The sequence below is a fragment of the Oncorhynchus mykiss genome, chromosome 10 (assembly GCF_013265735.2).
Source record: "Oncorhynchus mykiss isolate Arlee chromosome 10, USDA_OmykA_1.1, whole genome shotgun sequence".
In the NCBI taxonomy this organism is placed as follows: Eukaryota; Metazoa; Chordata; class Actinopteri; order Salmoniformes; family Salmonidae; genus Oncorhynchus; species Oncorhynchus mykiss.
The window spans coordinates 52,730,829-52,745,043 of NC_048574.1; the positions used below are offsets into that span (position 1 = coordinate 52,730,829).

Genomic DNA, 14,215 nt, shown 5'->3' on the forward strand with positions numbered 1-14,215 from the left:
CAGGTCTGGACTTTGACTTGGCCATTCTAACACCTGGATATGTTTATTTTTGAACCATTCCATTGTAGATTTTGCTTTATGTTTTGGATCATTGTCTTGTTGGAAGACAAATCTCCGTCCCAGTCTCAGGTCTTTTGCAGACTCCATCAGGTTTTCTTCCAGAATGGTCCTGTATTTGGCTCCATCCATCTTCCCATCAATTTTAACCATCTTCCCTGTCCCTGCTGAAGAAAAGCAGGCCCAAACCATGATGCTGCCACCACCATTTAATTTTACCTTTATTTAACCAGGCAAGTCAGTTAAGAACAAATTCTTATTTTCAATGACGGCCTGGGAACAGTGGGTTAACTGCCTGTTCAGGGGCAGAACGACAGATTTGTACCTTGTCAGCTCGGGGGTTTGAACTCACAACCTTGCGGTTACTAGTCCAACACTCTAACCACTAGGCTACCCTGCCGCCCCGTGTTTGACAGTGGGGATGGTGTGTTCAGCTGTGTTGCTTTTACGCCAAACATAACGTTTTGCATTGTTGCCAAAAAGTTCAATTTTGGTTTCATCTGACCAGAGCACCTTCTTCCACATGTTTGGTGTGTCTCCCAGGTGGCTTGAGGCAAACTTTAAACGACACTTTTTATGGATATCTTTAAGAAATGGCTTTCTTCTTGCCACTCTTCCATAAAGGCCAGATTTGTGCAATATACGACTGATTGTTGTCCTATGGACAGAGTCTCCCACCTCAGCTGTAGATCTCTGCAGTTCATCCAGAGTGATCATGGGCCTCTTGGCTGCATCTCTGATCAGTCTTCTCCTTGTATGAGCTGAAAGTTTAGAGGGACGGCCTGGTCTTGGTAGATTTGCAGTGGTCTGATACTCCTTCCATTTCAATATTATCGCTTGCACAGTGCTCCTTGGGATGTTTAAAGCTTGGGAAATCTTTTTGTATCCAAATCCGGCTTTAAACTTCTTCACAACAGTATCTCGGACCTGCCTGGTGTGTTCCTTGTTCTTCATGATGCTCTCTGCGCTTTTAACGGACCTCTGAGACTATCACAGTGCAGGTGCATTTATACGGAGACTTGATTACACACAGGTGGATTGTATTTATCATCATCAGTCATTTAGGTCAACATTGGATCATTCAGAGATCCTCACTGAACTTCTGTAGAGAGTTTGCTGCACTGAAAGTAAAGGGGCTGAATAATTTTGCACGCCCAATTTTTCAGTTTTTGATTTGTTAAAAAAGTTTGAAATATCCAATGAATGTCGTTCCACTTCATGATTGTGTCCCACTTGTTGTTGATTCTTCACAAAAAAATACAGTTTTATATCTTTATGTTTGAAGCCTGAAATGTGGCAAAAGGTCGCAAAGTTCAAGGGGGCTGAATACTTTCGCAAGGCACTGTAGATTGGGTACGTCATTTTAGGAAAAAAAAAAGAAAAAAGGGTGCGATCCTTAAGAGGTGTTAACCAGCATATTGGTGTTGAGAACAATGCAGCGGAGGCAGCAGCAGAGTTAGGAGACGAGAAAACAGCCCTTGCCTTATTGTATATGAAAAGTGAGGAGATATTAAATTGGGCTTTCCTTAGGTCTATAATCAATAAATAGCTGTTAAGCTGTCAAATGTGCCTAGTTTTATAAATCATCCATATATGTTTACAGAAATAAGACAGATCCTGCTTCTATTGAAAAATTATATTTATAATAATACTAATAATGGCTCAACTCTCTTCATCTCCTTCTTATTGTTATTATTACTATTATGATCACCATTATAATAATAAGTAATGTCATTATCATTAGTAGGCTTAGTATAGAAGCCTTGTATAACCACTACTGAGCTGTAGGCCTAAGAGCGCATCCTGTTTAGTCTTAATACCGTAACTTAGTTAGGCCTATACTATATTCCTATATATTTTAAAGCCTGCTATATATCAATCAATCATTTATTTGTTAATGTCATCACACAGCATACAAGTCATTCATGATTTGAAATGCAATCAAGTATTTTAGTTTTAAAATGAAATGAAGTGAGCCTTGAATAATTAGCTTAAACAATAAATAAACCGTTCCATTTAGGAACTAGCATTCACAAACGAATGTGACTATTTTTAGTCTTTGCTGTAATAAAGGTTTAAGAAAAAATTACATTGTAATCTATACAGCACCTGTTTAGCACACATAATATGCACGCAGTGCTTGCTTCTTACCTTATTTTTCTTGATCTCCAGAATTTCCCACAACTATTCCAATTATTCCACACACCTTTACCTCATGAGCAACCATTCCCCCGTTTCAAGTTTATTTGTCACGTCCTCTGCATCCATTTTGCTGTTACGGTGTTCAGAGTTTGTTATAACCAATTTATTGATGGGATTATGATATCCTATAGGTCAGGTCCTATTGGTCATGCGCATGGAATGCATACATGTGTCACGTAATGAGAACAAGGGTTGAGGGAATAGGGAATGTTTTTCCTTAACAAATGAGGGATTTCAGTAACAGAACTTTTCAGTCAGAAATGGCTGTAATTATGTTTTAGCTCCCGCAACATGGACAGCGCGATTAACACTTTGATGTTCTGTGGTGGTCGCTACAGCAGGGAGGAGAGAGTGCTAGTCAGTCACTCGTTGTCTTTTTTTAAAACACAGCACAGCAAGTCTTAGCCCGGCCCGGGCACAATCAAATCAATTGCTGGTTGGACTCCCTCTAGTCATACGTGTGTCTTAATTATTTAATCAAACAGTGTGCTTAAATCATCAGACAACTCAGTGAATATAGTTGATTTGATTAAAAAACCTAGGATGTGTCTATATATGGAAAAATACACGTTTTGACAGGACAGACCAAGATACATTTTGTCTGGGGACAGCCCTAGGAATAACCGAAGTCGTTGTTGTTTTTGAGGATCCTGTTGTTGTTATCTGTGTAGTGCTATTTGAAGAGTGTTCCATAAGAGTGCTGCTGCTGCTGAAGTTTAGCAGTCTGCCCCTCAGCACTGGTAAATCAACAGCCCTACTCTATAAAGCACACTATACATATACTGTGTACGGTTCATGAATGAACTCTATTTATAATCTATTTACAATAAAATATTATATAGAGAGAGGCTTCTGCAGAACAGGGAGGCTAGTTGTAACCTGTAACATGACGAGAGTTCTGAAGCACGGTGGTACATGGTGATGGTGGTGGGACAGTATATTCACTGTAGGTAGAGCTGCATATCATCCAAGTATGTCCCTGGACACAAGTAGTCCTTCTGTAATGGTGGCCTACAGTACACAGCAGGGTTGGGGTCAATTCATAGACAATCATTGAGGAGAGAATTGGAAATGTAATTTCAGTTTACCTCCTGAATTGACGGAATTGAAATGGAATTGACCCCAGCCCTGGATGGGCGTGGTCTAATTTAACTGGTGCCATATTGAACCATGTTCCTAGAAAAGTCATTTTCCTCCATGCCCAAACCGGATGAGCGCGTGCGTCCGCCATCGTGCGCAAATAGATTTTGTCCACCTACACCAAACGCGATTACAGGTTATTATAGGTTGAAATTTCAAAACAAACTCTGAACCAATTATATTAATTTGGGGACAGGTCGAAAAGCATTAAACATTTATGGCAATTTAACTAGCTAGCTTGCAGTTGCTAGCTAATTTGTCCTATTAAGCTAGCTTGCTGTTGCTACCTAATTTGTCCTGGGATATAAACGTTGAGTTGTTATTTTACCTGAAATGCACAAGGTCCTCTACTCCGACAATTAATCCACACATAAAATGGTCAACCGAATCGTTTCTAGTCATCTCTCCTCCTTCAAGGCTTTTTCTTCTTTGGACTTAAATGGCGATTGGCATCTAACTTTCATCATAAGGTGTATAACCACAACTGACCGACCTCAGTTCAACTTTCAATCACCCACGTGAGTATAACCAATGAGGAGATGGCATGTGGGTATATGCTTCTATAAACCAATGCGGAGATTGGGAGAGGCAGGACTTGCATCACGTTCAGCGTCACAAATATAACTTATATTTTAGCGCTTGGCAATGCAGACGCTCATTGGCGCGCGCAAACAGTGTGGGTGCAATGATTGAATAACGTGTATGTGCAAATTGATTTTTCAACGCTCGCGCACGTAACGCGAGTGGTCACTGCTTGCGCGCGCCAACGAGCGTCTGCGTTGTCAAGCGTTAAAATAGAAGTCCGTTCTATTTTAGAGCAGCACCCGAAAAGTGTGGATGACTGTTTGTCTTGACCTTTTATGGGTATGAGATGCCACAGTGCTATGCCCTCAAGGTGTGTGTGCTTGGTGTGTTTTTGTTTGAAAAGAGAGTTGGAGAATTTGAATGCTTGGGCGTTAAATACATGAGGGGTGGTAGCTCATGAAAGGCAAAGTAAGCAAAGTGTAATAATGTGATGGCTTGTGGAACAGCTTGGGTCAGCTCTGCTTCAGATGGACAGAGCACTTTGCTCTTTTAGCTGACAGGGTGGAGTGGAGGGCACTATAGCAACAGTGTTTCTATTGGCCAGGGGACTCTCAGGGGGAGACCTGAGGCGTAGCAGTTAAGAGTGTTGTGCCAGTAACCGAAAGGTTACTGGTTCAAATCCCAGAGCCAGCAAAGTGGAAAAATCTGCTGTTCTGACCCTAATAACTGCTCCCTGGATGCCGATGATGTTAATTAAGACAGCCCCCCACATCTCTCTGATTCAGAGGGGTTGGATTAAATGTGGAAGACACATTTCAGTTGAATACATTCAGTTGTGCAACTGACTAGTTATTCCTGCTTTCTCTGGCTCTGCATCTTGTTTGACAGGCCTGGCATGGCCTACAGGTTTAAGGAAAAGAGTTGCAGCATCCTCTCCCTCTCAGCAAATGACTGCATATATGAATGGACAAAGCCATTGACCACGTGACACCATTCATTCGTATGTGAAGACTCAATAGGGAATTGAAACCAAATGAAGTCGGATGGAGACATGCGCAGTTTGAGCTACTCCAGGAAGTGAAATTGCAGGCTGGCTCAGTGCTGCCCCTTCTCACTGAGTAACTCAAGTTGAAGGCTGACCGGGTTACTGCAGGCTGCCATTATCAACTAAATTATCCTTATGTGGGAGTGAACGTTATTTATAATAAGGGTGACTTGGAGAAAATTGGACCTATCTGAAATGGTCCGATTTCCCTTCAGGAAAATATATTTGATCTAAACCCTCCTTGAACGCTTGAAAAAGAGACCCTCCTTATACCCAAAATAATAATTAAAACAAAGTGAATAGCAGAGAACATGTCTACTGTTTACACACATTTTTTTGGACAGAACAGAGCCTTAGATATGCAGTTTTAGAAACTGTTCTTCGTCCTGTAAGCATTACATGGCAACGCAGGAATTTTGATAGCACACAGGGTTGCAGGCCAGAAGGTTGTGGGTTGTCCTTGGACCACCGTGGACAAGAGTAGGGATGGAAATATCTCCTTTATGGTAAAAGCATTGAATGAATCTCTCATCGTATTTGCAGGTTCAAAGAAAATATATATATTTTTATAAAAATGTCATGCAGTTCTACATATTTTTCCATTTTTCTTTTGTCTTACATCATTGGCAAGAAACATATTGTTTTTAATCAAATTAATTATAGTAGTAGCAAGCTATCAAAGTTGGCCTCAGGTCCTCCTTCTCATCTTTGCGCTCTCCTTCTCAAACTGAACATGACATAGCCTATAGGCTAGTCCGCGTGCAAGAAAGTACAACAATTACAAAATTGGAAGAAGCCTTTGACTCTCCTCCTGAACTGCCACCGTAGGCCTACACAGCACAGCCATTGGTTAGGCAGCACACAAAACCGTTTTTGATCAGCAAGAGCAGAGCAGGCCAGGGCTCAGGATTGGAATACCCATTGCAGTGTGTAATACAGCCTAGTTGTATTTACACCATCCCAGCAGCTATACTAGAAATATAACTTTACTCTGTGGTTCTCCAAGCATGCACTTTGACTACTATAGCCTTGGCTTTGGATCATTTGGGGGCGGCAGGGTAGCCTAGTGGTTAGAGTGTTGGACTAGTAACCGGAAGGTTGCAAGTTCAAATCCCCGAGCTGACAGGGTACAAATCTGTCATTCTGCCCCTGAACAGGCAGTTAACCGTCATTGAAAATAAGAATTTGTTCTTAACTGACTTGCCTAGTTAAATAAAAAATAGTCTATAGGTGCACCTGATATTGCGCAATTCTGCGGGCAAACATAGCCTAATAAACAACTAATTCTAAAACACTGATAGATATTGAAATTTCCTCAATTGAATGACCCTCCCTTAGACTAGATGCAATAAATACTAACACTTTTGACTGAGGTTGAAAAGCAAGACGATCCCCTATTTTCCTCCAGGTAACCATTCTGTAAATTTCAAGCCAGCACTAACTTCTTCTGTGGAATCATATAGTAACCAAAAAAGTGTTAACAAATCTAAATATATTTTATATTTGAGATTCTTCAAAGTAGCCACCCTTTGCCTTGATGACAGCTTTGCACACTCTTGGCATTCTCTCAACCAGCTTCACCTGGAATGCTTTTCCAGCAGTCTTGAAGGAGTTCCCACATATGCTGAGCACTTGTTGGCTGCTTTTCCTTCACTCTGCAGTCCAACTCATCTCATCAATACTGGTGTATTAGAAGCAGTTCTTGGTACCACTATTCACTTTAAATTGTTTTGTTGTTTTAGATGAAGATTAACCACAAAGATCGTCATTTTTCCATTCACTATAATGGGGGATCGTTTTCTGCTAACAATGCCTGCAGTACCGCGGTTGACCTTGAACGTCCATTGCTTCAATGAGAGAGTCTAGTCGTTGTCTGCTGCTCCCAGCTGACTCTAGCCCTTTCTGTCAAGGATAAAAGCCTGGAACAATCTCTCTCCACTGACCCTGATCGCTTCGTCTCTGTTTACCTCTCCGGGCGATTCAAGGGTTACGGACTTACGGAATTCAAGGGTTACGGACAAATAAGAAGAATTATGGATGGTACATGAATGGACATGTAAAACCTTGATGAAAGTTAGCTTTACAGAGAAAGTTTCAAGATGATCAGATGTAAGGTGCATGTTTTACAATGACCTTTCCTAAAAAAACGTTATGGATTTACTAACTTGCAATGATCGTGATATGAGGTTGCTTTGCCTATTGTAGGAAGCACTGATTGTAAGTCACTCTGGATAAGAGTGTCTACGAAATGCTTAAAATGTCAATGTAATCTAGGTTATACAGAAGCAGGGCGAAAAGAGACTCACTGTTTCTCTGCTTTGTCCCTGTCGTCGAGGAAGAAGAGGGCGGTTGCCAAGAAGAACATGCCACCCAGGACGATGACGAAGGGACAGAGCATGAGGGCATAACCCAAACTGAGGAACTGCCATAGCACTGACCTAGTGTAGCTCTTCTGGAGGGCGTCCGATATCTGGACACACACACACACACACACACAGAGAGAGAGAGAGAGAGAGAAAAACAACAGTAAAGGAATACGGATATGCTATAGACATTATGCACACTCTTGTGTCTTTCCAAGTCACCAATAGTGATCACTAATATTACTATTCGGGCCGGTTTCCCAGATCCAGAGAAGACCTATTCCTGTACTACAAAGCATTCTCAATGGAGAATCTCCATTCAATATTACTTTTTAGTCAAGGGCTTATCTGTGTCCAGGAAACCGGCATATAACGTTTCTGCATCAATCCTAGTGCTTGTTACCATTATAGTGCATTGCATAATTACAGTATGTGTGACTCATTTAGCAAGAGATTCATTTGACTCTTATGTAAAGTTATCAAAGCAGAAAAAAGCTAATCTCTGGACAGCACGCTCAGATCTTGCAACAGACGCCAAATGCTACAAGGAGTAGTAGTAGTAGTGAGTTACTACAAGGAGTAGTAGTGAGTTACATGAGCTCCTCTGACTGCTACAGGCTACAGGGCAAATCCATACATATCGTCCCCGATCCATTAGGCAAATCAATAATGCAAAGTAACACACTTAACCAATGAATATCTCAAACACAAAAAGGAGAAAATGTTACAAAACACACACACCAATGTCTCTAAAAGTGGATATTCCAAGCAGCGTATTCAGTAATTTCAAGGTTAGAGTAGAGTTCTCCAGAGCTGAGTGTTGCCCTGGTCCGTCACGCAATGTGCTAAAGAAAACAACAGCTGGGAGATAGTCTTACTAAAGTGCTGACACACACACACAAACTGTGAGTGCAGGTTGGCCAGTGTTCCTCAAAGTGCTGTGGAGAATGGCAGAACACTCACTCCTGCCCTGACAGCCCAGGTCCCCTGACTTGCCTCTCTTAATTTCCCCTGAGAGGATAAATAGTTAGATTGAATTGAAAAAGGTAAAGACAGACAGGCATGAGGCTGGTATTCCCTGTGACGACTGACAGGCTTCTCTCTCTCTCTCTCTCTCTCTCTCTCTCTCTCTCTCTCTCTCTCTCTCTCTCTCTCTCTCTCTCTCTCTCTCTCTCTCTCTCTCTCTCTCTCTCTCTCTCTCTCTCTCTCTCTCTCTCTCTCTCTCTCTCTCTCTCTCTCTCTCTCTCTCTCTCTCTCTCTCTCTCTCTCTCTCTCTCTCTCTCTCTCTCTCTCTCTCTCTCTCTCTCTCTCTCTCTCAACACCCACCTAAGAGTGTAGGTGGGTGTTATAAGAGTGTGCATGTGAGAGTGTATGACTGTATGCATGCACAAATGTATGTGTGGGCTAAAAATACATAGTGCATGTCAAATTATCCATTACAAGGCATTTCTTGCAAGATTGCAGGGAGATTACATCGCCACCCACTCTGCCTCTGGCCATTTGCCACACACACACACACACTTACATGTGTCTTTACACTTGTTCATTATATTCCTCCCTGAAGCTATGGTTTGTATTTGTCAGCCACTCTGGCCTATGTGCTGGTACAAGGGGGACTATATACTGTGGATGAATGGCTTGTCACTCAATAAGAAGGACCAGTACTGCAGGATACAGTGGGAGCCCAGTTAACTTTAATACACAACCGCCATCAATATACAAAGGCAATGCACTGTGGCTGCTTCGGTTCACGATCCTCTGAGGGCACGTCTCTAATGCAGGTCTAATATTTGGGTCTTGGGCAGCACAAGTACTTGTAAAAACCTAATTCTGCACCAAGTGGGTGGCTCAAGGCTGCTTTATTCTGTAGTTGCTAAGCGATGAACGGCTGACATGTTTTCCCGTGATTTCAGATCTGCAGACTCTGTTCATCCTTGTGGTGGGGGGTGGCGGGTGTGGAGGCAGGAGGGTTGTGGGTTGGTAGAGTGCGTCATGATGAGCCCATCACACCGGCCTGCTAAATCTCCGGGCCAGTCAGAGATAGAGGAGTCGCTGCATGGTGACGCATTCAGGGCATTCTGGGCCTGGTCTCCTTGGTCTGGAGGTCAGCGACATTCCGGGAGGGATGAATCACAGCAACCTGGTCTCAGAGCATTTCGTATTATTCTTTACACGCTCTGTGTGAATTAGTATGATATGTTACATTTTGCATGGCATGTATTACATTTTGGATGTCCATCATCCATTTTGTATGATATGTTACGAATTATAATTTGTATGATATGTTACGAATTTACAAAATGTACAACATGTTAGAATTTTCAAAACATATGACATGTTACAAATTCCAATTTGTGGTGGCTAACGTTAATGTCAGCTAGGCTAGGGGTTAGGGTTAAGGTTAGGAGTTAGGTTAAAATGAAGGCTAAACACCAGTCTCAATGTCAACAGCGAAGAGGCGACTCTTCCCAGTGTCTGTGTTCTTTTGCCCATCTTAATCTTTTATTTTCAATGGCCAGTCTGAGATATGGCTTTTTCTTTGCAACTCTGCCTAGAAGGCCAGCACCCTGGAGTGGCCTCTTCACTGTTGACATTGAGACTGGTGTTTTGCGGCTACTATTTAAATGAAGCTGCCAGTTGAGGACTTGTGAGGCGTCTGTTTCTCAAACCAGAAACTCTAATGTACTTGTCCTCTTGCTCAGTCGTGCACCAGGGCCCCCACTCCTCTTTCTATTCTGGTTAGAGCCAGTTTGCGCTGTTCTGTGAATGGAGTAGTACACAGCGTTGTACGAGATCTTCAGTTTCTTGGCAATTTCTCGCATGGAATAGCCTTCATTTCTCAGAACAATAGTAAACTGACGAGTTTCTGAAGAAAGTACTTTGTTTCTGGTCATTTTGAGCCTGGAACCCATAAATGCTGATGCTCCAGATACTCAACTAGTCTAAAGAAGGCCAGTTTTATTGCTTCTTTAAACAGAACAATAGTTTTCAGCTGTGCTAACATAATTGCAAAAGGGTTTTCTAATGATCAACTAGCCTTTTAAAATGATAAACTTGGATTAGCTAACACAACGTGCTATTGGAACACAGGAGTGATGGTTGCTAATAATGGGCCTCTGTACGCCTATGTAGATATTCCATAAAAAATCTGCAGTTTCCAGCTACAATAGTCATTTACAACATTAACAATACCTACACTGTACTTCTGATCAATTTGATGTTATTTTAATGGACAAACAAATTTGCCTTTCTTTCAAAAACAAGGACATTTCTAAGTGACCCCAAACTTTTGAACGGTAGTTGTATATACTTTTCTCCCCTTCTTAAATAACTGCTGTATCTGTCAGCCCCGTCTGTCACTGTTCTGCCTGTCCCCAGTGAATCGCCAGGCCTGAGTTTGATTCTCTTGCTCTTACTGAGGTTGCTCTTACTGAGGACAGTAGAACAACAAGGTGAAACCACCTCACTTCATGGCATAAGGTCAAATGAAGCTTTAGAAGCACATCTTTGGCTAATAGTATATTGTGTAAGTTATTCAGTATTGGAGGAGATAAGTAACTTATTCATACCGAGATAGGCAACTCAGGGCAGTCCACCTCACCCTTTACCCCCTGCCACACGTATTTAGGCATGTGGTCACACTGTGTGTGTGGACACAGTGTGTATAACCTCCTAGCTCCAGCGCTCTCTCCCAGGTCGACCACAGTGCAGCATACCATGCCGAGTAGAGGGGCACTTCCATTGGGTTACTGTTTAACTTGGAAAGTTCTCCTCCGATGCTTTCTCTCCGGAATTACTCAAATGCCAGTTGGCAGCTTGGGGTGAAATGTGTTCCCCCCCCTTCTGGAATGGACTTGGAACGGTATAGTAATGTCATGGACGCTTGGCATATCTCTTTCATCTTGGTGAAACGTTCAGAAAACACGCTCGGAACTAGTGTCATCATGGCCACTGATAGGATGGTATAGGAGCGGGGGCTGAAGCTATTGTCTATGCAAGGATGCAGTGCAAGGCCAGGCATTTAGGAGACCAGAGGGAACACTTAGAGAGCCGTGTGTGTCCTTGAGAATGTGAGTGCCAGTAAGAGCCATGTTCACTGGTTCTGACTACTAGTCATAATGGTGTCCCCATGGGAACTGGGTTTACTGGAAAGTGGGTTGGCAGAAATTAGCGAACGACTGGCGAAGTGAAGTCACACCTCTGTTCACTACTAGTCCTAATGGGAGGTTTGTTAACCTTTCTGATCTCCCCATCCCGGATCCGGGATCGTGAATACAGACTCAAGCTCATTACCATAACGCAACGTTAACTATTCATGAAAATCGCAAATGAAATGAAATAAATATGCTAGCTCTCAAGCTTAGCCTTTTGTTAACAACACTGTCATCTCAGATTTTCAAAATATGCTTCTCAACCATTGCAAAACAAGCATTTGTGTAACAGTATTGATGGCTAACGTAGCATTTAGCATTAGCATTCAGCTGGCAACATTTACACAAAAAAACAGAAAAGCATTCAAATAAAATCATTTACCTTTGAAGAACTTCAGATGTTTTCAATGAGGAGACTCTCAGATAGCAAATGTTCAGTTTTTCCTGAAAGATTATTTGTTTAGGACAAATCGCTCCGTTTTCTGCGTCACGTTTAGCTATGAAAAAACCCCTGTATCCAGGATTGTGTAAATCTATCAGCAAGCTCATTAGCATAACACAACGTTAACTATTTATGAAAATCGCAAATGAAATGAAATAAATATGCCATCTCTCAAGCTTAGCCTTTTGTAAACAACACTGTCATCTCAGATTTTCAAAATATGCTTCTCAACCATAGGAAAACAATCATTTGTGTAAAAGTAGCTAGCTAGCGTTAGCATTTCGCGTTAGCATTTAGCATTAGCATTAGCATTAGCATCCAGCACGCAACATTAACAAAAACATAAAAGCCTTCAAATAAAATCATTTACCTTTGAAGAACTTCTGATGTTTTCAATGAGGATACTCTCAGTTAGATAGCAGATGCTCAGTTTTTCCAAAAAGATTCCTTGTGTATTAGAAATAGCTCCGTTTTATACATCACATTTGGCTACCAAAAAAAATCTGAAAATTCAGTCCTCAAAACACGAACTTTTTTCCAAATTAACTCCATAATATCGACTGAAAACATGGCAAACGTTGTTTAGAATCAATCATCAAGGTGTTTTTCACATATCTCTTCATTGATACATCGTTCTTGGACACATGCTTTCTCCCCTGAATCAAATGGTAAAGTAGAAGCAGCTGGCAATTGCGCACCGAATTCGACGCAGGACACCAGGCGGACACTTGGAAAATGTAGTCTCTTATGGTCAATCTTCCAATGATATGCCTACAAATACGTCACAATGCTGCTAAGACCTTGGGCGAACGACAGAAAGTGTAGGCTCATTCGTTGCGCAATCACAGCCATATAAGGAGAGAATGGAAAACAGAGCTTCAGAAATTCTGCTAATTCCTGGGTGATGCATCATCTTGGTTTCGCCTGTAGAATGAGTTCTGGGGCACTTACAGACAAAATCTTTGCAGATTCTGAAACTTCAGAGTGTTTTCTTTCCAAAACTGTCAAGTCGAGCATGCATAGTCGAGCATCTTTTCGTGACAAAATATCGCGCTTAAAACGGGAACGTTTTTTATCCAAAAATGAAATAGTTTCCCTAGAGCTCTAACAGGTTAAAAGCTGTTGTGGTACCAACCTCATTTAACCTTGCAATGGCAGAGTTAGACAAAGGCTACTAAAAAGCATCAAGTGATGAGTGAAGTGTGAATGTGTTATGATACATATACAGTATTGGACAAAGGCTACTAAAAAGCATCAAGTGATGAGTGAATAGTGTGAATGTGTTATGATACATATACAGTATTGTATGTAACAACCTATTCATCCACACTACAGGACTATGGATCCCAAGTAACTCTCACACACAGTACTCACATATAAATGCACACACACACAAAAGCATGCATACACACGCAAACGCACGCACACACACACACACACACACACACACGCAAACGCACGCACACACACACACACACACACACACACACACACACACACACACACCCACACACACACACACACCCACACACACACACACACACACACAGGGAGAGCGAGAGTAGAGTAGTCTTACCAGGCCTATGAGGTATGGGCTTCCAGCATCCCCCAGGAGATGGGAAGTGAAGCCCTGGAAGGCAACCGCTGTGGCCCTCCGAGTCGGAATGACAACATACTGCAGAGAGATGATAAGATCAGATAAGACTCAACTTGACTGGCTTCTTGTGCAGACATTTATTTAGCTTCACCATCACGTATAAAAAAAATATTGTCAAGGTCCAAATTCAATCACATAAGATATAACACATCATCACATAACAGAGAGAGATGGAGAGCGAGTTGAAACGAGGGCAGAAGTGGTGACTAGGGATGTAGAGGGAAGGATCCATCACAGGAGGTTGATGGTACATTAATTGGGGAGAACAGGCTTGAAGTAAGGTATGGAGCGTGATAGGTGGAATGGTATCAAATACATCAAACACATGGTTTCCATGTGTTTGATGCCATTCCATTTGCTCTGTTCCAGACGTTATTATGAGCCGTCCTCCCCTTAACAGGCTCCACTGCTATCCATACGTCCATCCATAGTAAAACAACAACAACTTCAGGAGACCTCAATTATGCAAGTTCAGTCCACCTCACTGCCAAAGACCTCCAGGCTTGTCATCTCCAGCTAGATTAGAACTGTGTGTGTCTGTGAGTCTAACACACGCACACACACAGTAAGTGCTGTATGGTAAGTGCTGTCCAGTAATTGCTGTATGGGCCTCTGCTCTGCAGCTGACTGTCC

At 42.0% G+C, this 14,215-nt stretch overlaps 1 protein-coding gene across 6 annotated transcripts in view; it reads right to left on the bottom strand.

Annotated features, from left to right (window-relative positions):
- Window positions 1-14,215, bottom strand: part of spns2 (spinster homolog 2 (Drosophila)) — a 141,164-nt gene that overhangs the window by 24,864 nt on the left and 102,085 nt on the right. For 4 of the 6 annotated variants that reach the window (XM_036933358.1, XM_036933360.1, XM_036933357.1 and 1 more), the window contains 3 exons: window positions 13,502-13,600; window positions 11,866-11,927; window positions 7,276-7,439 (listed from right to left, as the gene is read on the bottom strand). In XM_036933358.1, coding sequence (XP_036789253.1) covers window positions 7,276-7,439; window positions 11,866-11,927; window positions 13,502-13,600 — 325 coding nt within the window. The remainder of the gene's footprint in view (window positions 1-7,275; window positions 7,440-11,865; window positions 11,928-13,501; window positions 13,601-14,215) is intronic. The other 2 variants (XM_021619017.2, XM_036933359.1) reach the window with 1 other exon arrangement.